Raw genomic sequence first — 24,492 nt, forward strand, 5'->3', positions numbered from 1 at the left:
GGATGTTGGCACGGATGAGATTTAAGAAACTGAGAGGACTAAGATTTGGAGCAGTCTCTCCTGTATCTCCCCAGGCTCGCACTCGGTTCTGTCACATGTCGGACTCCTCCTCTCCTGCGCAGTCAGCGCGTTTCCCGCGGCAGCAGCAGGAATGCTGCTGAGGTAATCCTGCTGGCTCAAAGGCGTACGTGCGGTCCCATACGGGCCGCCGCCACCAGACATCACCAGACACCCTTCCCAAGTTTTCCTAAGCACCGGGCGCTCGGGGCGGGCGCGTCCGGCCCCCCCCCGAGCCTGCCCCCGGCAGCGGCCGGCGCTCCGCTGTGGAGGCCGCAGGGGGGAAGGCGGTCCGGGCCGCGCCCGGGCAGAGGCTCCGCCGCACTGCGTTGGGAGCCGCCGGAGGGGCGGGAGCGGGGGGGCCGCGCCGCCGGCACGGGGGGGGAACGGCCAACGTCCCCCGCGAGGCGGGCGCGCCGGCCCCGCCTCCCAGCCCGCCGCCGGCACCTTCCATTTTCCCCGCGAGGTGAACCCTGCTCCCTCCGCCGCGGCGGCTCTCGCCGCCCCGCAGAAACAGAGCGCGGTGCCGGCGGTGTCCTCCTTCCCACGCTGCCCTCAGGGCCGGCTGATCCGGCCCTCCTCTCCCCGCCGTGCCGGGCAGTAGTAGCGGCCGCTCCGCCCCTTCGGCTCCCCCCCCCGGCGGCGGCGCGGGTGGTGCGTCCCGGCAGCAGGCGCGTCCCGGCCGGCGCCCGCCCCCCCGCGCCGTGTCATTGATGTTGTTGTTTGTGTCGCAGGAGCCGCAGGCCAGGCCGGGGCCGCCGCCCGGGGCCGCCGCCGCGGGGCTGGGGCCGGCGCCGGCGCCAGGGATGTCGGTGTGCGGGGAGGCGGTGGGCGCCGGCTCCCTGCCCAGCGAGCTGGTGGTCCACATCTTCTCCTTCCTGGCGGCCCCCGACCGGCTGCGGGCCTCGGCCGCCTGCTCGCACTGGCGGGAGTGCCTCTTCTACCCGGCGCTCTGGCCGCGCCTCCGCCTCAGCCTCCGCGTCTCGCCCGCCGAGCGCCCGCGCCTCGAGTTCCTCATGCGCAAGTGCGGCTGGTTCGTCCGTGAGCTCCGCGTACAGTTCGCCGCCGACAACTACCCCAGCGGCGGCGGCGGGGCGGCGGCGGGCGAGGGCGCCGCGGTGGCGGGGGACGGGGAGGCGCCGCCGCCGCTGAGCCCGCGCTGGCTCGACCTGCTGAGGACTTACCTGGAGCTGGTGCTGTGCGTCCTGAGCAGCGTCCGCAACAACAGGTACCGCCGGGGGAGCGGCGGTGCCGGGCGCGGGGGCAGACGGAGCCCCGAGCCGCGCAGGGCCGGGGCCGGGTCCGGCCGTCCCGCCGGTTCCTGCGGGCGGAAACAACGCCCGGGCCGGCGCCGGCCGGTTCCTGCTGGGGCCGGGCTCGGGGCCGCTCCGTGTGTGTGTGTGTGAGTCCGGCAGGGGGGCACGAACGGGGACGCGCCGCGCCAAACTGCCAAAATGTTGTCATTTCGTGTAGCTTGATGAGGAGTGTTAATGTTCAGAAAGTTCTTCGTGTTTTGGATGGAAGCGGGGAGTGCAGCTCGAACGAGGCAAGCGAGAGCCGGGAGTTTGAATTTACTGCACAACAAGACAGCTTTCTCACTTAAAATAAGCCTTACTGCGGACATACTTTGAACCTGGTGTATGCTTGAACAAAGTATGTCATGAGAAATTAGTAAGGGGGAGTTAAAATTACGGCTCTGGCGCGCTGAGTAACTGCCCCAATAAAACGCCTTCACCTTTCCAGCTATGAGATCTTTTGCTGTAGAAAAGCTGAGCTTTCATGCCAGCTCTCGCCTTACCTGCTAATCTGAGGGTTGAGGAGGTTTTATGTTCTTTTGTTTATTGGAAAAAAGGTTCACATGCAGGACTTTCTTGGCCTAATTGAATTTAAATGATAGAAATATTTTCCTGTGCTTTGTATGTAAAATCTGTTTTTTCACACACTTTGGCAGGTTAGATAATTTTCTCAGTTTTGAGGTTTTAAACAAAAAAATACTTGCATTCTCTTCACTGTGTGTGGGTGTGATAGAGATAATAAGATAATAATCAGATACCCTCATATATGGCCTCTAGACAGCATGTAAGACAGGAAAGCAAGGATATTACAGTTAGGTTATGATGAGTGTGGAAAGCCATGTAGGTTTTAGGATAGGAAATAGTTAATATTACTTCCCCTCTGTGCACTTATAGCTTCAGCTATCCTGGGAACAAAAAAAAAAGATGGAAGTGTTTCAGGGCATCTTTAGGATGAATTAAATCTTGTGGATGGCCTTTAGAAAACTGTCTGCAACTGAGTCATGATCTTGTTACCGCCCCCTTTGATTCTGGAGGTATGAGAGACTAGCTTGAGGCCTTCCTTGTGTCTTTATTTTGAATTGTAGCAAGAGAACTTTAAATGCAATTCCTCGTTGGTTTGAGATGAATGCAAATGTGGTGTGTGAATTCCCACTTTCAGTTCCTCTGCTCTGTTGCGCCCAGCAGGTACTTCCTGTGGTGCAGCTGCGATGGCTGAGAGCTACAGACGTCACTTCAGAAAACAGCTCGTTAGTCTCAGCTCACCTTTATCTTAATTTATTTCTTGCCCTGTGAATCCTTCGTGTGCCAGTCACGATCATCTGTCTTGACTGGTCTTCTCTTGCATTTCAGGAGCTTTCACTTAACTGTTCAGTCTGCGGGAAATCCAGCTAGTATTATAAGAGGAAAAAAATGTCGAAGTGATTGTGGTGATTGTCTGATCTGAGACAAATGTCATGACATGGGCTTGGAATTTTCAAATAAGTAGTATCTACAGGAGATGTTGCATGGGGGCGTTGTTAGAAAACGAAATAGTTTCTCTTTTTTTTCCTCACTGAAATACCAGGCTGTCAAAATTAACTGCAATGTGAGAAGGCTTTTGATACACTTTTTCTTTTGAAAAGTTCTCCATGGCCTTATCTGAAATCTGTACAAGGACACTTGGCTTTCTGAAGTTCACTTTACAGATTCTGTATTGACAGTGTGACTCAGGGCTGCAGTAAAATACTGTGCAGTGGTTGTTTTTCCGGTACCTGTTCTCTGGTAGATTATTTTGGTGGTAAGACGAGGATGAAGAGTTACCAGGATTTTGTATTGCTGTGCTTTCTTGCTGTCTGTAAATCATTTATATGCTGCTCTTTTGGTTTGAAATGAATGATGCATGACTGGGAAATGCAGGGTACCTGGTTATTACAGCAGGCTTTTTTTAATGAGCATTTTAAAAAATTGGGGGAAGAGTGGCATAATTTACATTAAACACTTCACCTTTTTTCAGTTTTACTTTCAGAATAGATTAGGTTTTTTTCCTTTGAACAGACTAAGTTTTTAGTATATTTTGGTGTTTGAGGGTTTTGGGGATTTTTGCTTGCAAAGTAACTACTTATAACTGATTAGTGTTAGGTAGAACACTGGGGTTTAGTTCTTTATGAAGATTTTTGAGATTGAAAAGAGGTGAGAAGGAATATTAACATATGCCAGATTGCTGCTTAGTTCTTACTGTGACCACTTAATGTCTAAACCAGAGGCATTTCACCTGCCTGATGCTTAGTTTTGTCTAAGGAGGGACTGCAGTCCATAATTAATTATTTTCTCTGCTTCTCTTTATTTATCTGTAACTCAAAGACTATTAATAATTCTTGATTGTTTTCACTGTATTTCACTGTACACAAGATAGCTATTGTAATTTCCAAATAATGGAAATGGAAATTTTTTAACTTCTTCAGTGGCTGAATCACTCTAAATGCATTCCTTTTGGAATTAAGTTTGGAACAGGTCAGTCTTTCATAACTCCTGCCAGCCCTTATGATAGCTTTTTGGCACATAAGTTCAAAAAACATTCCATCTTACACTTCAGAACTGAAAAGGACGAAATCTGCCTTTGTGATGCTGTTTGTTAACTGTGTAATGTTGTTTTGGGGATTTAAATATATTATAAGCAATGCAGTAGCAACGTTCCTTCTTGCAAGAAAAATCATGCACTTTAAATGGCTACAGGTTTCCTTGAGGATTTACAATACTGCAGGACCTAAGAAAAGTAATTACTAGAAGTAATGAAGTTTCTAAATGCTCTCTTGGCTAGAGGAGAATTAAGTGTAGTTTTGCTACTAAGAGCACTTTCTGTACAACAGAAAATTGCTAGTTTCTAAGCAAATCTCCGTGTTAAGTCTCTAGAAAAATATTTCGGAGTGACCTTTGCTAGTTCTGACAGAATTAAGGAAATAACAACTATTCTGCAACTTGTTTTAAAAACAACTGAAATTTTTTTGACTAGTATTCCTGCTGCCAGCCAGTTACCATACATACCAGTATGGTCAAGGTCTGTCTCGTATTTAAAGCAGAGCTCAAGTTGTTTTGTGGGTGGCAGCATATTACTCCCAAAATATTGGGACTAATAGCATTGGGACCTTGATGACCTCTAAAAATCTGTAATTTATTTAATTAAAAGGTACTAAAGTAGTGTTTATAGTGATCTGTAGCTTTTCCATAAGCTTTTATGTTTATGACAGCAAACATAGGGAAATAACAAAGCGTATAACTGTTTAAAAGCTGATGTTCTCCTTAATACTGAGAAAAAGGGTGTGGGTGGGCATGGTGTTTCTTAAATCTTCATGATCTGCATCTTCTCAAACTGATCCTTTAAACTAAGTTCTAGATGGCAGGGTGGGAGTGCAACAAACTTTCTGTTTCCACTTACGTGCATACAACAGCTAATAAGCACCTGGTGATCATTCAGAAGGAAAATCCTGTTCTTTTATGTAACTCTAAGATACCAAAGTATAGTCTCCTCTACTCTGCCTTCCTTGCTTACAAAGGAAGATAGGAAAGTAGTGACACACACACAACCCCCCTCTTTTCCTCTGCAGCATGTTAAATTGTGTGACTTGTTTGATCTTTGCTATGGAAACAAAAATGCAGATTACCATAAAACTGTGGTATCTTGCTGAAGTATGGTGTCTCTTGGAGTTACCAAAAATTGGTAAAAACAGTGGACTGCATCTGTTTTTGATGTTTCCTAATGACCGTTTTCAGTCTGAACAGGCAGCTGAAACCAATATAGTAATACAATATGTGCCTTACTGCTTTGTTTGCCTTGAATGTAAGCAGGGACACTTCGTGCTTGTTTTAATTGGATGTTAAAAAAGACCAACCAAAACTGAAGATGGAGCCTAGTAAGAATCTTATTATTTCTAGTGCGCTTTTTGAGCTAGTGGAAAATAAATGTTTTAGAAATGCTTCCAAAACATAAGTTTTTCCCCAGCTGTATGTATGGATACTACACAGGATTAAGATGCCATTATGACTTTTATAACTTTTGAATAATTTTATTTAAATAGCAGTCACTTTAATGACTCTCTGAAATAAAGATGAGCAGTGAGCTGAGTATCATGGAGTTCTATAATACTGCAAATAGTAGCAAAAATCTAACATTGTGTTGAGCTGTAATCAGATTTGTTGATTGTACTAACTGCGCTGTGAATGGAAAAGTAAATGGATATTGTCATTGGTTAAGTTTTCAGGCAGAGAACTGTTCCATTTTTCTGCATGAAATGGCAGTCAAAAAGATGAAGTGAAAATGTGTGTAGTGCTACTAATTAGTGTTCCACGTGTCCTGTACTTTGGTGGTCCTCTTAATGTCTGCCTACATCCTTCTGTAGCACTGGCTGGTGGTGTGAGTGATACAGACCAAGGCCTGTATTTGATGTGAATATGCAGGTAATTCAGAACTGTTCTGAAGACTGCATTTTGGCTCTTGACTCTCACAAATAAGTCACCAAGCTCAAAAGAGAGATGCTTATTTATAACATTGGCTGTGAACAATACTTTCCACACCAGGTGGAGGTTTCTACTACTTCCCTGTCATACCAGACTATCTCTTACAGCTTTTGAGGAAAAAAGAGCCCAAAATACTCTCAGTTGAGTGTGCCAGTGTTTTAGGTATCCTTGCCAAGCTTATTCTTCATTATGATCAGGCAATGTCTTAGTCAGATTTGTAGAATATTAATCATATTTTAAGACTCAGTTTATTTTAGTGTATCAGTACAATAGGCCTATATTTAAAATACGAAATATTAAATGGTTAGAATTTCAGACGCAGTTGTAAATTCTAGATATTTGACTCCATTATTTGTCAGTCTTTATATGAAGCTTGTGGATCTTGCTATTAAGTTGTTGCTCTCCTGTGGAAAAAAGTAGCAGGTGCAACAGTGGATAGAATTCAGGCAGTGTGCTGTTTTTGAGTACAGGACCTTCAAAACAGGTAAATTATGATTTATGGTAGATAACAATAATAGACCACAACTCATACCTCATACCTCCTAAAAAATGTAAAACGTGGCCACTTAATCCTTTTTTTCCCCCCCTCTCCTCTTAGTAGAGTATCAAGTTGTACAGTGGAGGTAGTGAACTGTACCAGAGCTTCCTTATGCTTTGAGCATGGTAATCATACTGCATTTTCCTCAAGGCTGATTTGAAATACTAGCATATGCTTTGTGAGCCAGAAGAAATAAGGATTTATGGTAACTCACGTAATTGTCAGCTACAGGTTAATTGGCATCTACTGTTTAGGAGTAATTTAACTTATGTGTCCATTTTTGGTGAAACTGGAGTTTCTGTCTTGTTAATTATCAACTGCAGACTAGTCCTTGCATGTTAGGAGTAAATCTAATTTACAGCATATATAAATAAAAGCAATGTTGACCCAAAAGTCAGCTACAAAAATAATAATAGTAAATGCTACACAGCTACTTTAAAATGGCAGTTGTTTGCAAATCTCTTTCTTGATGTGTTTTAGGAATAGAAAAGAGGCAAGTCAGGAAACTGAACTAGGGAAAGGAAAAGTGACTGTCTAGTGTACTGTGTCATGTTCAGCATCAGCTCAGAGGTTCTTCTTTCACATCTTTTTAGGTATCCCTTCTAAAAGTTAAAATCATATTTCATAGTGGACCACTATCCCTTACTGATGGGTAATATTAGAAGAGCTTCCCCTACTTTGATATAACAGAAATTAGACTGATTAGGATGTGGGGAGCTTTTGCTTTTCCTGTCTGAGGTTTGTTATGCCTTGATTGAGGCAGATTTGGGCTCCCATTTGTAACCCAGCTGATGTAAGTGCTCAGGCAGGGCTGTTTGGGCTTGCGCTCTACTTGGGCATTAAGTGCAGTGTTAAATGTTAAAAGGAATAAGTATTTGATGTTTTCATCTGTAACACTTAACACACATGTTCCAATGATTAAAAAACTCATGAAACTACTTGTAAGTTTTCTTTGTGGTGCTACAGGCCTGCTGAAAATACTCCTGTGCTGACTGAAAAGCAGTGTTTGCTCTTACAGCTGGTTTCAGCAGTTGGTGTAGTCCTCTTCCCCTTTATACTTCAGTCTCACTTTCTGTAGTTCCCTACGTGCCTGCATTCCAGGACAGTAGGAAGTTTCCCAACATAGGCTGTATGTTCAGTGTAATAATGGGGTTTATTGCCTGCATTTGTCTTATCCAGAATGATTTCCCACACCGTTTTAGTTTTGTGTACAGATTCCTTTTTATTTTGTTGTTTCCTAGGAACCTCCAGAAATTAAGTCTCTTTGGGGATATAAGCATTCTGCAGCAACATGGAACTATATCAAATACCTACCTTGGAAAAGTTGACCCTGATGGCAAGAAGATTAAGCAGTAAGTTATATTTGTAAAATTATCAAATACAGAATAATAATAATAAAAATAATGAAAATAGATAACTGAATGCAGAATTTCCTGACATACATTACTGAAAAGCTTTTAAGTTTTTTAACAGGATGAAAATCTAAATTACTGCTCCTGCTATTTACACGAAGTAGTCTGGTTTTGTGGCTGTTGTATTTTTGTTGTGTTTGTTTTTTTTTCCCCTCTGTTCTCAGCAGGGTGAGAATCCTTTCTTTTCCTCTTTTAATTGTGTTCTAGAAACAATATTATGTTAATGCCACAAAAGGGGATGAGGGATGAGGGGCTGTTAAAAGAACCTCTTACTATTGCTGTACATGAAAAAAATTAGAAAAGGAAGTAATCTCTTGTATTTTGCAAGAGTTGAAAACATGTTTGTATTTATGTTCTCTTTCAAATTTACTTGAAAGGCTAAGAACTGCAGAAAGTTTTCTTAGGACCTATAGGTCATTAGACTAGCAGGGCAAATCTAAATACTTGGATAAATACTTTGGTGCTTGCACTAAAAAGTTGATGTGCAGATTGCATTAAATCATTTTCTCTCTTTTAAAAGTTTCTTACTGCAGTTCCTGCTGAGGAGAAAAGCTATCCTAGAGCTGCACAGTTATGTGTCATATTCCTTTTTACTAAATTTTGCAGGTACTAAAACAGTATTCTTCTAAGCTCAGATGTTTAAGGTGTATGAGAACCACAATGTAAACAGATTTTTAGTGTAATGAGGCATATAGATGGTAGTATTCTCTTGAACACCTCAAAATTGCTTTGTCTTCGATAGTTCTGTAAAATATTAAAAGCACTATTACTATTGGGCTATTACAAAATAAATCCTACCATTGCTGCAAGCATTACAGCACCCTTTGTGGATGTATATGCAGGGAGGGAAGAGTCTGGAAGAAATTTGAGATTGCTGTGGTAGAATCTTTTTCTTAGGGGATTGTGAAACAATCTGCCTTCAATTTAAGCATTGGTAAGAAAAGTTATGAAATAAACATTTCAAATCAGGATCAAATAAAGTTCATCTTAACTCTAAATGAATTTAGGAATAAATTTGAAAATTACACTGTCTATGGGTCTTACCTGTTGTTCAAAACTGTTTCATTTGTGTCACAGTTGCAAGTCCTCAATTTAAAGTAAAATGTTTGGAGAAATCTGGAAATATTGAAGTCTTTTTACCTGATGACTATCTTAGGCAAAACCTTGGGAACTGAGGTGTAAAATAAATACAGTAACAATACCAGCTTTCCCACTTGAGTGAAGTCAGGCCTTGCAAACCCAGTACCTTCACAGGAGAAGGAAGAAAGCACACATGGGCAAGGGAGGGGATGAATAAGGAATTGCCAACAGAGAGGACGAATGAGGACTGATCTTTTAACTTCATTACAACAGAGGGGTTATGGGGCATCAAAGGTAGTAAGCAAGAAGGGGTAACCACACTGAAAAGTTCTTTATTATTGGGTGTTGTGCTTGCTAAACACTTGCTCCCCTAAGGGAGGAACCTGGATGAATTTGTAGAAGTGAAGTCTCTTGAGAGTTACAAAATACGTAAAGCCACCTCTGCTCAGAACTGAGTTACAAAGTTTTGGGAACTAGAGAGATATTTGATAAATATCTCTCCCTATGTGCTTTCCTTGTTCTGTCACCTTAAGGTGCTAGTGGTTCTCTGCTGTCAGTCTGGATACTGGCCTAAACCTTTAATTTTGCCTGGACATTATCTCTATTAAATTTACGTGGATGAGAATAAAATTCTGTGATATTTTCTTGCTTAGATGTATAAAGTATACAGAACCTCATACCAATAAAATGAGTGTTCTATGGAAAGCCATTACCTGATTTGTGGAGCAAAACTTCCTGCTGTTTTTTTACTGGATCTTATTTCTTGATGTTTTATGGGACTGTCATAGCCTGGCTCAACTGCTTCTCTGTAATGCTGACCAGGGCTTGAGATCAAAGACTTACCTACACATGTGTCTAATATGCTGTTTAAATGACAAGTGAAAGTACACTTGTCATTTGGGCAGGAGGACTCTTTTGGGCCTTTACAGCTTTGGAATGAAGACTGGAAAAATACTTATATGGAGAAAATTTTTCAAGTGTGACTGTACTATTTTAATTTAGTATTGAAAATTTAAAATACTTCTGTTGCCTTCTTGAACAAAATAATGTAAAGAACATCTACTCACTAAAAAAAGGGGGTAGGAGAGGTGGGTGCATCAGAATAAGGTCATAAGTAATCTGGCAGTCGTAATTTGAGATTGAAATGTTGCTGGGTCCATGTTGTTTTGGCAAAACATGAACTTGTTGACACTTGAAAATCTAGTTAGTTGTACATTTGGAATTATTTAAAGAATCTTCTTGTATGTTTGTTCTTTACCTTTTAATGAGCAGATCAAGCAGGTAATTTCACATCATTCTGACTTATTCTCAAAATTAAGTTTCTGCCACCTTTCATTGAAAATTACTCTTTTTCCATACTAAATTTGGAGTTCTGGAGAAGTTAGGAAATACAAAAAGCTGTTTTTAAAAACAAGAGCTGCATTTGAAAAGCATTGCAGGTTTTCTTATTTGCATAACCTTAAAATGTATGTAGGAGGGTGTTAAATACATGCTGGAAAATACATGAAGTGAAGGTTCATAGTGTGTGACCGTTTTTCACAAAGTACATATTTCTTTTAGTTTACAGTTTTACCCTTTTAAGTGCAGTGGATGTTAAAATGCTCTGGGAGGTCTGCAGTCAGGTTGCAGTTCACAAGAACTATAATAATAGCATCTTCCTGCAGAATAAGGCTATAAATAAAGGAAGAATAATTCTTGAATAAAAAAATTGAATGGTACACAGTTGGTAAGACTAAAACATGTTTAATAGGATCATTGTCTGTTTTGTTTACTTACAGAATCCAACAGCTGTTTGAAGAGATATTAGGCAATAGCAGGCAATTGAAATGGCTGTCTTGTGGGTTAATGCTGCAAATAGTAACTCCCACATCATTGTCCTCCTTATCAAACCCCATAGCCAACACCCTGGAACATCTGAGCTTATTGGACAACCACATCCCTGGTAATACCACTCTTATCACTGCGGTTGAGTTGGAGCGCTTTGTGAATCTGCGTTCGCTGGCTTTGGATTTCTGTGATTTTACAGCTGAGATGGCAAGAGTCCTGGCTGACAGCAACCATGTGCCTTTGCATCGACTGTCTCTCCTGGTCCACAGTGTTTCCATAATGCACAAGTCATTGGACAATATGCCAAAAGATGAGAATTGGCAGGCGCTGACTCGCAACAGCACTAATCTTCGGGTCTATATAATGGCTTTTGATGTCAAGAGTGATGATATGTTAAGGATTCTTAAGCCCAGTATCCCGCTAGAGAGGATTCACTTTGACAGCTATGTCACTTGTGTTTCAGGGGCTGTTGTTGACCTCATATCCAGGCAGTATGACAAGTTCCTCACTCATTTTATACTAATGAATGATGTGGTAGATATGTCTGCCTTCCCAGATCTCAGTGATAACCGGAATGAAGATCCACTTGTCTTATTAGCCTGGAGGTGCACAAGACTGTCTCTCCTAGCTGTTCATGGTAGGTAACACATTGCACGGGCAAAGTATGTGACTTTTAAATGCTTACAAGCCTTCAGCCTTTCTAATTATAGTGTGTTTTAGTGGCATGATATTCAAAAGGCTGTTGCACCATTGCTATACATGCTGTTGTTGAAGGTTTTTATTGTATATGAATTTAAAGATGCTAGTATCTTACTAACTTCTATTGAGAAGTCATGTAGGATTTTATTAAACTCCTCACAGAAATGAGGATAACCTGACAAGTGAGTATGCCAGGAGGCTTATCCTACAAGTGGTCTGCAATGTGCAACTTCCATTAAGTGACTGGTTATGTGTATGAACTGAAAACATCTGCTGGTTTTCTGTGAGCTCATACGCTGGCAAGATTAGACGATTTTGCTTCCTGTTTGTAAATAACATGAGTCAAGTGCTCCAAAGCTGAAAAGAAGAAATTTATTACCAATTTGGTAAGACTGCCAGCAGATGAAGGCTGAAAAATATGTAGAGGGGGTTGCCTCACTGAGTGTATTGGTTTCACCAGTAATACCAGAGCTAGGTTTATCCCACCTATTTATTTGCCATATAGTAGCAAATAACTGTTAGAATTTACTTAGCTCTGTCAAGAGTAGAGCACTTGGTGGTAGAAGTTACAGCAGTCTGGCAAACTTTAAGGCACCCAAAACTGAAATTATGCAGAATAATTTTTTTATTTTATTTATTTTTACCAAGACCAAGTTTGCTGATGCATGAAGGAGTTAAGCAATGACTGTACTGTGTTGCATAAGAATAAATGTGTTTCCTCAGACTGCTTGAGGGAGTAAATCTTCAGTTGTTCAGTACAGACAGGAGACCTTCAGCAGCAGGAGGTGGACATTCAGATTTCCATTGGTTGAAGTCAGAAGGTCCTGCTGTATTGGCTCTTTTTTTTTCCATGGTCTTTTCCTGGAAAAATCATTGCTGGGGGCAGAGGAGGCATGATCAGTTCAGCTGTCTCTCCCTAATAGTTTCCAGGTGAGACAGATTTTGGGTACTGGTACATGACTGTATCAGTCTAGATGTGGATTTTAGCAGTTTCTTCCAAAACTTGGATACATGTTTGAGGACCTCTAAAAAAAATTTAAGATTGTGTTACTTTAAATTATCCTCCTGCTACAGAAAAGTCCTCTAATATATTATCTAACTTTAAAAGCTAGTGAAACATCTGAACATAAGCTAGTGTGTATTATCATTTAATATCAGCATGTGTCTATTCAGTAGAAAGTATTAGTCTGTGCAGAGCATTGGGAAAGCAAATGTCCTTTATGCTTCTGTCTGGCAAATGGTTGTTGCTACATCATCTTTCTTTGGAGAGATGCTGTGTCTGCCTGTGTGAGAAAATGGCCAAATATCATCTTGCTGTTACATTGGGATTCACATTCTTTACCCTTCTTTCCCCCTCCTTGCTAAGCTACTTATAAATGCCTTCTGATCTCTTCTAAGCTGTGGTCATAACTTCTCTAGTACTACGTCACAAGCATCATTCTTGGAGAGTAGTAACTGCAGATGGAGCACTGTTAGGAAGAAATACCCAAAATGCTGTGATGCCTCAGTACAACATCTTAACCTCATGCTTGGATTCCCTGAGGTTTGCTATATAATGTTTTCTGGCTCCACTTGTCGTATACTGTGAAGCTTCCTTCAGGAAAAGAAGGTGGTTTTGTTGAAGGTGCCATAACTTGCTTGAAGTGCTCAAGTTTCTTCTTCTGTCTCCTAAAGTGGTTATTCTTCAGTTTCCACTGCTTCTCAGGCTTTTGTGTGTGTGTGTGTATGTTTCCTCTTCTGGTATTAGTTTGCTTTTGAAAAATTTTTGATTTACATCTAGTTTTGGCTGCCACTTGTAGCTGACTGAAAGAGGAAGGGGAAAACATATGCTAAAGACACTTTATATGGGCTGCCTCGAGATTGTCTTTTGTGAGAGCTCATCATCTTTCCACCAAGGTAGCGTGTCCAGGAGCCAGAGTATGGCAGATGTTAAATACATTCTTGCAGAACGAAGAAAGGGTGTGAAGAGTGGGATAGGATGGAGACAGGACACTAGTTAGTGGTATGATCTTGGCACTGTGGATAAAAAGCATGGTCCATCTGTGAGAACAAAGGCCTTTTTTATTTTTTCTTCCTCCTTAAGGGAAGGATACTTCCACTTTATGACCTTGTGTTATAAACATACTGGTGAAGTTCTATTCTGTCCATGAACAAAACTAAAGTTGAAATTTTTCCTAGCAAGGAAGAACAAATTACAGTGTGCTCATGGTAAATTTGTTGTTCAGTGATACCAGTAATGAAGTGATCATTTCCTCATACCTCTGAATACTTAGCTGGACAGAGACTTTTTGGCAGCTGGGAGGTCACAAAGAAATTTCAGGCAGAACTTTTGAAAGGAGAGTTAATTTAAAATGAGACTAAGTTGGGAATGATTGTTCTAGTGCACAGAGGATCTCACCATAGAAAGTTACAGTAAAAGCCATGTACATGACCACATGATAGTAAAGGGTTTTTTGTGTGCAAGGCTTTTTATTTTATTTTTTTTCCTGTATTCTTGCACTTGCTGTCAAGGATTTCTCTGTTAAGTTCCTTTACAGTCAAGATAATTAGAAGGTGGTGTGAGCTCCTTCATGTCCTGACAGGAGTGTGTCATCATACAGGGAGGAATTTTCCACTGAGTTCAATGTCCCTATTAAGGAAGGGACAGTGAACTAAGCTGCCTGAATTAAGATAGCTTCATCTTCTGTGGACAGTTGTGTTGGAGGTAAAGTATCCAGCAGATAAAGATTGTAGGAATTCATGCATTTCTAATGGTTAATATACCAGAAATGAGCCTTACAGATGTCTGCAGGCTTCTTCATTGAAAACCTACTCTAACCAACATATTTCCAGAGACACAATAAAAAAAAGTAAAAGAAAACAGAATGGAATTTTTTTTTCTTTATTACTTTGACGTGTTTTCTTTATTCTTTATTTTATTTTGATGCGTTATGATGTAGGGCATGTCAACTACATTGTTGGAAGACCAAACCACAGTTAGCTTTTACTTCTCAGCAGTTTAGCTTTCCCAGTTCAAATATTATGCAGACTGCAGCTTTACTTGGAATCTACTTGGGCATCTCACCAAGAAGCTTAGCACCTGCGAGAATGATGATGAAGGCAGAAATGAGTCTTGCCTTTTGCAGTGGAAGGGTTGATTTGGCAGAGCTCCCCAAAAGGGAAGTTCCCAGATCATCTGTGGTTTGCATCTGAGTAGGAAGGGGCTTTGCATTTCTCTTAGCCAGGGCACAGAAAGCTTAGAGGTAACTGAGGAGTAGGAGTTTTTGAAGAGGAATGCTAATATGTAGTGTGAAGAGAGGGAAGCTTTGTAATTATATTTTATCTCAGACAGAATAACAAAATACATATAGTTTATTTTATCTATATATATATGTGTGTGTGTGTGTGCATGCTGACTTTTTGTTTGCTTGGTGGTGGCTTTTTTTTTTTTTTTAAGTCTGAAGCAATGAAAGCAAATCTTTTTTCCTAGCATAAGCAGGGTTTTAAAGCAGTCCTTTAATGCATTCAGTTAATTGATAACTCACTTTTTTCATTCTAATTTTATTACAGAGTAGATCACAGGAGGTTTGAAATTTTATATATAACTTAGAGTAGTCCACTGCTCTGCAAGTAGGAGAAAAAGATCTAGAAAAGCTCGATGAAACTATTTGAAATATTTTTATACTTTCTTATTCAGAGTGTAAAATGGCAGTTTCACTACTTGAAACCAGAAAGCCCCCACCATGCCCTAGGGGAATTCTGCCACATAGAACATGACAGAATAGGTTGGGAGAGATATTGGGATGGTCTGGTATTAAGTACTAGAGTAAGAAAATGCCTTATAGGAAAATGACAGAGCGACTTTATTTTTTTTTCCCCATAGGTTACACAGTCTGGGCTCATAATCTTATAGCAATTGCTCGTCTTCGTGGCTCTGACCTGAAAGTACTGGAAGTCACAGAAGAAAGCATTGAATTCGACCAAGGAGAACTGGCTGATCAGGATGTGGATCCAGTACACAATTTCATTGAGCAAGTATCTCTCGGATTGGGTCGCCCTTGGCACGCCGTCATGGACATAGAGCTGCTCAGTGTGTTCACTGAGCCAACCCGTCACTTTTACAGAGAGATGCAAAGCTTCAGTGAAGGCATCTAGCCCCTTACTTAAAATTCCTGTGGTTACATATGCAAGTAGGGTCCTATTATGTTTTTTTCGGTAGTGTGAATTAACCCCTTTTGTGCTGTGTTTAATCAGTATTAGCTATATAGAATTATATATGTGTATTCTACTTCTTGATCAAAGAACGTAGTCGGGTATTGGTTTAGAAGCTGAAAGTGGCAGTGTTTAGGGTTTTCACGGTTAATGGACTCGTCTACCAAACCTTGCAAAGATACAGCCAAAGGCTGTCTGAGGTTGCCGGCTAACTTTACTTTAATTGAGTAACTGCATTTTGAATTATTTTGCTATTATATTGGAGTCCTGTGCTTGGGAGCCAACTGTTTTTAATACCCATATCCATAGCCCAGTGGATTTCTATGCTGTCATTGTATGCTTAATCCAGTAGCATGCTACTTAAGAGGCTTAAGGGACGAGAAGTCTATCCAGGGCTGTTCACTCTAAGACTCTTACCTTGCTTGATTTCACGTGCGGATTCTTCAGCATGGCTTAACTCCATTCTCGCTTTCCTTAGCTGCTAAGCGGCGGTGTGAAACACTAGCGTTCAGGTTCCTGCACTTACAGATTCACTCCATAAAGCTGTAGTCTTTTGGATTCTTTGCAAACTCTTCCTTGTTTGTTCTCATGTTCTGTCATCTTCCTTAAAAGTTAGCTTTGGGCCAAAGTTTAAAAGGAGAAAGCAAGAAATGTGCGCTCCGGTGAGGTAAACGCATAACAGTGAAGATTTCAGTACAAAGGTCTACACCTGCAAACAAACATTAGTCGTGAAATCCCTAACAACCAAGTCACTGGATTTTCTCTGTCAGCGCCTGTGTCAGCTGCCAAAGAATAGATTAAAAACGAAGAAGTGCCCACATGCTGGCAGGGGTAGGCCAACTTTTGGCCAGCCAGATACTGCTAGATTGTAATATATAAGGTCGAATTTCGACCTGTGGTACACAGCTGTGCTGTGGCTCAGTCAGCAACCTCAGAACTCTTAACAAACATGCACCTGTTTCACTGTGAATAGTGAATGTAAAGGAAGGAAAGGAAACAAATACAAAGCTTGTTCTATCACAGGTATGAGCTGCTATGATGCATGAAGAACATTCCATGAAGTATGTTTTAAAATCTTGTTATATCTGAGAGGCTTTAGAAGCCGATGTAACTGTTTCAGGGCAACCGCGGTACAGACGTGGTCTCTGTGAGACTTCCACCTGACCCCAGTTTTAAGTGGTACGAATGTTGTGCATTTAATGTTTAAAGGACAGTCTGCAATAATAAAGTAAGTGGCCAACGTGGGTGCCCAGCAGTGCTGAGACCTGGCTGCTATATTGTAAGCTTTGGAAAACACAATTTATGCAACAGATGTCCAGATATGATTCTATTTATGGAAAAAGTTTATATGTGTTTTACAAATGGTTTTACCATCTTATATTAAAATGACCTTTTGACAGGTGTGCGCTGTTTTGTCTCCAGTGAGCACATACCATGCGGATTTTATATGTACATCAGTAGAGTGAATCCACTGGCACAGTGTGTGTATATGCCAGATGTGGTGAGATTTTATCTTACAAATGTGATCAGATTAAAAAAAAACTCCTGACAGAAAATGTAAGGAAACCAGCTGAATGTTTGACTTGATGACTGATGTTGTATGGTTTATGTTAAATGTTATATTCTTTTAATCAACGAATAAAGCATTAAAAATTGATCGCTGTATAAAATACTTTATTGTTATTAGCATGAAGATTTTTAGAATTAAAATGCAACATCGTTCATAAGATGTGTATAACTAGTAGCTCCCATTGTGTTTAGGTCAGCAGAAAAATCTAAAGTCACAATTTTTTTTAATTTGGCTGAATTTTGTCAACATTTTTTGGGGTGGCAGAGGAATGGGAAGGATGCTTTGCTAAAGATCAGACCAGTTAGCACAAACAGTATATCATTATATGACCTATTAGACTGATACAGTAAACTGTGGATTGTAGAATATAGAAGACTATTTTTGAGAAATTACTGCATCAATTGCAATCGCTTAAATCAAAATCTAATGTGCTAAAGAAAAATGTGTAGTACTTCTTTGGTGTCCCACTATTAAATAGATTATGAATACCTGCAACGCTTCGGTTTGACGTTTTATCCGTACTCAGAGTACACAGCTGTGCCTTCCGAATGAAAGCTGCAGTGTCTGCTCAGCTGTTGGAGAGCTGCTGTTCCCTGCAGTGGCTGACTGTGCTGTGAGGCTTGGCAGAGTGGCTGGTCAGTGTGTGCGTGCCAAGCACGGACTTGATTCGGGCTTCTGGACTTCCATGTTACCATAGCCCAAACTGCTGCCAAGTGTGAAAATTGCACTGCTTGTTCAAGCAGTTCCTTAGATCTTCCAGATTTGGTAAGCAAGATCATTTGCCAACATACTGAAGAGATGCTGTGGGTAATAAGGTAAATACAGTTACAGCTTTTCACGTTCCAGTAAAGTGAAATATTGGGACTTGTCTTGGTGCTTTTCAGGCTCAGCCTCAGGAGGTTTATGTAGCAGATAAATATGCTGGTGATTGCTCAGCAGCATCTGAACCTGAAGTTTGGTTTTGAAGGGTTCAAGATTTCAGGAAGTCACACAGAAAAAGCCAGAAACAAAGCAAATTCTGCATCCTCTGGTTTAAACAGTTGCAGAATGGTAATTTTCTCTCTACAAGCTACTGCATTTTATGGGTAACTGCCTTACTTAACAGTGTTGGGAAGTAACCTGTTTGCCTTTCTATTGTATAAATGTGTTTTTAATCTGTTTGGTCTAACCTATTATCTACTTTTAATTAACTGTTTTAATTAACTTAATCTTGAAAGATAAGACGAGCAGGAGAAGCAGCCCACTTGGCTACAGTAGAGAGATGCGCAGCCTTTTCGCTCGCTGCAGTTGCAGCCAGAGCTGGCTCTTGGCAGTGGCTGTCCATTGTTAGAATGCTCCAGGTCTGACCCTTTTCATACAGCCTGCAGTCTACTCACTGGGTGTGACTTGTGTTCAGGGAATAAGTCAATGTACTTAAAACAGATGTGTAGAATCTTTCTCTCTTGGAAATTATAGGGAGTCCAGTAAAGCAAGAGTGTGTGGTGAAAGCCATACCTTAAGCAGTGCTGGAGAAATGCACCCCTGATTCTTCTCCTGTCTTAGGAACAGATAAAAGTGGGGTTTGTTGTCTGCCTGTATTTTCAGCAAAAAATCTTTATTAGTGATACCAGGATGAATCTGTAATTGTTAGGAAATAAGATGATCTTAATATTCTCTTGCATTTGGAGTGGGGCCTTACAAACTATTGTGAAATTACTTGCATAATCCCAAAAGGAATTTTACTTTTGTTTCTTTGTATTTCCTAAAGAGATGACAATGTCAAGTTAGTCAGCTATTCTAGGTTCAGCTGCAGGAGCTTGGAACACAAGCCTTCATCTCTCAAAACTAGGTTGCTTATTCTTTTGTGAGTGGGTGGAGCAGTGACTTCCCCACAAACAGTTTTGTGTGACCTTTCTACATTTGACAGGTTACCATCTACCTGCTTCCTATTGCATAAACCTGAGGTTTCCAGATTTGCAAATAAAATTTCCAACTGCTATTAGGGAAGGGGAAAAAAGTCCCAAATGATGCCATTCTCTCTGCAGGATGATCCAATCCATGCTTTTCCTGCATTTTTTTAGTCTAGCTATCTTTTCTTTTGCCTGCAGCTTTCAGCATAGACTGTTTTGGTGGAGGAAGCATTTTTCAGTTAACTTAGAACAAATATTTAACTCACATGGAAAAAATAGTGTTTACTCAGAAAACATAGATATATTCATAAATAGTTTAGCAGCCTCCCAGGTGTGTTGGGCAAGGAATGAAAAAGGTTTATGGTAGTGTTATCAGCCCAGGATTTCTGTGCTATACCGTGGTTCTCTGTGCAGGGGCAAAGCTGTATTTGGCAGTTTTTGTTGTTCCTAGGGCTGATGACAAGGGTAAGGGTAAAACTCAGTAGTTCCTTTAAGAATCCTCCTGCAGTCTCTCAGGCAAACTCATACCCATCAACTACTTGGGTAAAACTGATTCAACAGCCACGTTAAACTATATGGTTAATTTAACATGGATGACGCTTTAAAATGTCTGTTGTCAAAATCTCTCATGGAATTGCTGGAGTAGCAAAGGCTTATCTGAATGCTTTGAGGGCTAACCTAGAAGCAAAAAGGATAAAGAAATTGTAGGAGTGCACCATGGAAGAGTTCTGCAGCTGAAAGAAGCTGATGTGGGAATAATGGTAGGAGCAGGAGTACTGAGCTACAAGAGAAAATGTTCCCTTGGCAGACTCAACCTAAGCAATTACAAAAAAAAGTGGGCTGAGGTATTTTTGGTAACTTCTAATTATGGGGTGTGGTGGCTGCATTTACATTAAAGCCTGAAACTGTGTTGTGTGTGCATGCATGCAGAGAATGGAGGTTGAACTGCTGCTGAGTTGGGGCTTGCTAAAATCAGTTTGCTTCTTTATCTTAGAGGGTCCCTTACCAAATAACTGTACTGAGTCCTTATATGGTTTTCAAGTTGAAGCTAAACTGTCAGAAGAGCCACCAGCTCCTAGCAGAAGTCTTTAGATTGTACAGTTACCTAAAAGCAGAGCTTGGCTCTGTCCTGATCCAGCCTGGCACTGGCCAACCCTGCCCTGGCTGCAGGTGGGTGCACTGTGCCTGCTGGGACAGCCACTCCTGCCAGGGAAGCAGCACACAGGAACCTGAACATGGGAAAGAGGTACCACACTAACTCCTTTTATCAACAGAAACTTATTGATGCTGCAGTTTGCCACTTCCTTCTTGTACTTTTTAATTCTGCTTTTGTCCTGCCTAGCATTTTCATAATGCTGGTGTTAAAATCTGAAGCTTAATAAACTGAATTCATGTTGAGACAGTAAGAACACACCCTTCCTATTGGTTTGCTGCAGACATATGTCTTTGAAGGCAAGGGCTGGGCTGTCCTGGAGCATGTCCTAGCTATGACTCCTTCCTCCCAGGTCATAAAACCCCCCTGTACACATCTTCAATGAACACTACTCCACTCCAGCTTTTGAAGAGTGATGGTCAAGTTGCTCAGCTCTTTTGCTGCCCCCTTAGTGTTGTGGCAGGAGCACTGCCACAGTGTAGAGCCTGAGACATGATCACCTATGAGGCCATTAACAGAGAGGACTCAGGTGGAGAATCATGGTTATTCATCTCCACCTATCTATTAGACCATGTTACCAGTGACATTGCTTTCATTTTCTGTAGATTTTTATTAGCTGGTTCCATTTGTTTTCACAGCCTATTCATAAAGCAGCAAGCATCACTTTTGGCATGCAGAGAGACTCTGTACAGCTCAACCAGCACAAAGCAGCTGGACTTTTACAGTAAGGTACACATGATTTAATTTTGTACACCTCTGAAGAGACTACTCCAGTTAGAAATATTTAATTTAAAATGACTATTGTACAATGGAAATCACTTATTCACAATAATCATAGGTATTTAATTCTTTATTTACAAAATACTATCCTGAGAATTTTCCCTATTAAGCTTCAATTTGAGCAAAGTAGTTTGTGTAGACCTAAGTAACAATGGTTACTTAACATAAGGAAAAATGCCAGTAGGAGAGCACAAAACTGGTTCAGGACATTCCCCAAATGACTGTCAAGTCTCCTGCTGTGGTTCTGGTTCTAGAGATGATGGGTTTGACTGAGATGGTTCAACTCTATTTTCAGGAGGAGGTGCTGGAGGCAAAAATCCAGGTCGTTGAGGTGGATAGTGAGGATAAGGTCTCATTGGAAATGGATTTCTTACTGTGAGAGAATCAGAGTAATCCAGTTAATATCAAGCACAACAGTAAACATGTACACCTGCTCCTCTTGCTGTCTTACTGCTCAGCTAGGCCTATCTAACTAGATGTCATGCCAGGATCCAAAGAGACACAGATGCCAGGGAAGAGGAGGGCAAAACTATCATTTTTTCAGTAGTTACCTGCAACAGTCTCAATGCAGCAGCCAGGCACTGCCAGCTGCTGGGCTGCTGCTGCCAACATCCCCTTTAGTCTGCCACAGCAACCGTTACGTGCCACTCCTCACCTTACAGAATTTGGCAGATAACTGGCTTAGTTCTTCACACATACTCGGAGAAGAGCAAGAGTCAGAAAGAAGTCCTGCAGTCTGATACTCACACCTTGCTTCAGTCATGCAAACTCCAAGGGAAAACAGTTGTTTTGGGACTGTCCCTTTGAGGCGCACCAGCGCACCTCAGAGCCACAGGATGAAACTTTGAGGATTTGTGTAAGATGGGATTTCATAGGAAGAAAAGGATTAATGTAACCACCTACTTTCTCTCCTACCCCCCAAAACAAATCCTTTAAATGCTGAACAGTACATGCAGGTGTATTTTCCAGCCAAAGCTAGTATTTGCAGAAAGATCAAGATGAGCTGTTGTGAAAAAGGAAGTGCACAACACAATGAACCTTAATCAGAAAAGATGCTCCCTGTTAGCTGAATTAAGCAGCAGTGTGTGCAGATATGTACACGTCTACTCCCTGTGGTAGCTCGCTACCTGCACAAAGCACTCGTGTTCATCACCACAAAACAAATGCTGGCTAAAGCCACGTACTTGGCAGTGGAGGGCGTGGAGGCCCGAAGTCTCGTACTGGAAAGCATTCCCGTGGCCCATACATGCCAGCAGGAGGAGGGGGAGGAAAAGAAGGTCCTCGTCTCATGAAAGGTACTGGCGGTGCTCTAGGATCCACAGGCATCAGTGGAGGTCTGACTGGAGGGAAAGGTGGGGGTGCAAACCCTGAACTGACAGCTTCACTTTCAGGTGCCAGCGACTGATCAGGGAGCGAGTTCTGCAATGCAAGGAAACCAGGGAAGTTAGTGGAGGGAAAGAGAAGGGAACATCTCCAGTCCCGTCAGGCCCACTTTCATGTAGGTGTGACAATAGCTAAGAGCTAGTTCAAACTCTGCCTTAGCTGCAGCCTGAGCAAGGCTATCTATGTGTACTGACCATCTGCTCGACCATAGTTTCATCTTTTGGGATAGAATTAATTTTCAACAGGGATTATATTAGTAATACATCAAAGTAATTCACAAGACAATGTGTTGTGATACAGTAACCATATAATTTTATAATTTGCACTGAAGAGTGCAATATAATGTGACTAATGAACTACAGGCAAATGTTTCTATGTTTTTTTGCAGAAAATTTCTTTGAATCAAGCCTCTCCTTAGCTACTTACACTAAGATTAGAATGATCCTTCATCCCATCTCCACTTGGTTCTGTTTGTGGACTATGTTCTGAAGATGTCTGCCCATCTGTATGCAGAAGTTAAAAAAGTTATTCAGTGCTGATCTCTTTCTCTCCACCACTTTCAGTATTTTTTTTCTGAAAAGAGGACAGATTGGCAACAAAACCAACAGCAAGCAGTAGTTCCATTTCCCCCCTCTGACTAATAGTTTATTTTTTCAGTAAGACCCATGCTGGGAATGGCTGTGCTATGATATGCTCTTGGCACAGAGCTTGACACCAATCCTATTCAAGTATGACAAAAACCAATTCCCTCCTTGGCTGACAAGTATTAAAGAGACTTCTAGAACTACATCAGTTTTGGATGAGCAGTCAGAAACAATAAGAACCATCATCATCTTCCTCCTCTCATTTGCCTTATTTACTTTATAAGTAAAGAGATAAATAGAAACTTCAGTGGTTTTACTTTTAAACTTTGCTGGGAACAAGTATTTTCAATAATAACTGGAGAAAATTATTAAAGGTAATTGTCAGAGAGTAGAATCAGATTAGATATAAATATACTAAATACACTTTCTTTAAACAAACAAACATCTCAAACCTGGGATTTGAAAAATATTGCTTTCTTACGCTTCAGCTTGAATAGAGATGATTATACTAAAAAACAAAACAATAAACCAAAACAAGACTTCTAACTAGTGACAGAATTTGTATGTGCCTGTTGTATTTCTACTCCTTGAAAGCAAACAAAGCTTTTTTTCCTCAATGAACAGACAGGACTTTTCAAAAACTCTAAATTACTTGTCATTTCAAGCAGGCCCTGCCTTGCTGATGATACTGTTACTTAATCTAAAACATTTCAACTCCTATGTCATACAGAATATTCATGCCTTGATATTTATGCTGCATAACTCTTTCCATTTTAGATCCTTATGAAGTTCTTCATAAACTCTGTGAACCTTTAACTCTTCTTTCTAACAAAAAATTTCCTGCTCCAGGTACCTTCTCAAGTGAAAAGTTTTTATAGTTTTCACCCCAACTTAGGAAAATCTTTATTATTTTGTTCACTTTAAATAACATTTTGATCATCTTCCTAAGAAGTCTAACTTGTTAACTCTAACGAGTGGGAGCCTTGATTTCGGTACTCTGCTGTTCTGAGGTCAGATGTGCTGGATGGGCTGGTTTTCGGTGGTTTGTTTTTTAATTGAAGAGGTTTTTTGGGGTTATCCAAAACTCTGTTTCCGTTCACTAGGTTTGGAATTGCCCAATAACTGAATACAACGTTTAAAAAAATAAATTGTTTCTTGGCAGTGACTGAGGAAAGGCATAAAAAAGGATGCATAAAAACGTGCAAAGACAGTGCACCTCCCCTGTCCTTCAGTCAGCAGCCAGGTGCTTGATGAAAGACCTCAGTGGAACATGAAGTATTAGAAAGCAGAAGTGAGAGAAAGCAGAAGTGAAACTGACAGAAGGCTTGGGAAAGAGGGAAGGTCAGTAACTGCACAGGGATAGAACTGACTTCCAGTAAAGAACACTTCCCTTTGAAACCTGAACCTTCAACCTGAAACTAAATTCAGCATTTGCAGTTCTCACACTGTGACACCAAGTAGGCAAAGATTCTGTCTCCTCTGGGCAGAAATGGTGCAAGGGAGATGGTAACTTCCTACTAATCCTGTCAGTAACTGAGTCCTG

At 41.2% G+C, this 24,492-nt stretch overlaps 2 protein-coding genes across 3 annotated transcripts in view; one reads left to right on the forward strand and one right to left on the reverse strand.

The window, feature by feature from the left end:
- The first annotated feature begins 755 nt into the window (after positions 1-755).
- On the forward strand, positions 756-17,655 carry FBXO33 (F-box protein 33). Its single transcript, XM_083863655.1, has 4 exons — positions 756-1,285; positions 7,623-7,733; positions 10,652-11,337; positions 15,262-17,655. Exons 1-4 carry the CDS (start codon positions 771-773, stop codon positions 15,531-15,533), a joined length of 1,584 nt encoding a protein of 527 aa, XP_083719781.1. The 5' UTR covers positions 756-770; the 3' UTR covers positions 15,534-17,655.
- A 3,382-nt stretch (positions 17,656-21,037) lies between these two features.
- Positions 21,038-24,492, reverse strand: part of MIA2 (MIA SH3 domain ER export factor 2) — a 35,018-nt gene continuing 31,563 nt past the window's right edge. For both annotated transcript variants that reach the window (XM_083863654.1, XM_083863653.1), the window contains 3 exons: positions 22,792-22,868; positions 22,167-22,401; positions 21,038-21,355 (listed from right to left, as the gene is read on the reverse strand). In XM_083863654.1, the coding sequence (XP_083719780.1) occupies positions 21,207-21,355; positions 22,167-22,401; positions 22,792-22,868 (461 nt within the window). In that variant the 3' untranslated portion in view covers positions 21,038-21,206. The remainder of the gene's footprint in view (positions 21,356-22,166; positions 22,402-22,791; positions 22,869-24,492) is intronic.

This window comes from Zosterops lateralis, assembly GCF_965231275.1.
Source record: "Zosterops lateralis genome assembly, chromosome: 6".
Classification (NCBI taxonomy): Eukaryota; Metazoa; Chordata; class Aves; order Passeriformes; family Zosteropidae; genus Zosterops; species Zosterops lateralis.

Excerpts from the sequence above, each read along its gene's own strand:
- FBXO33 (XM_083863655.1), top strand. The coding sequence starts at position 771 with ATGTTGTTGTTTGTGTCGCAGGAGCCGCAGGCCAGGCCGGGGCCGCCG. Across the intron at positions 1,286-7,622 it reads AGCAGCGTCCGCAACAACAG|GAACCTCCAGAAATTAAGTC; the intron begins GTACCGCCGGGG and ends GTTGTTTCCTAG. Across the intron at positions 7,734-10,651 it reads GATGGCAAGAAGATTAAGCA|AATCCAACAGCTGTTTGAAG; the intron begins GTAAGTTATATT and ends GTTTACTTACAG.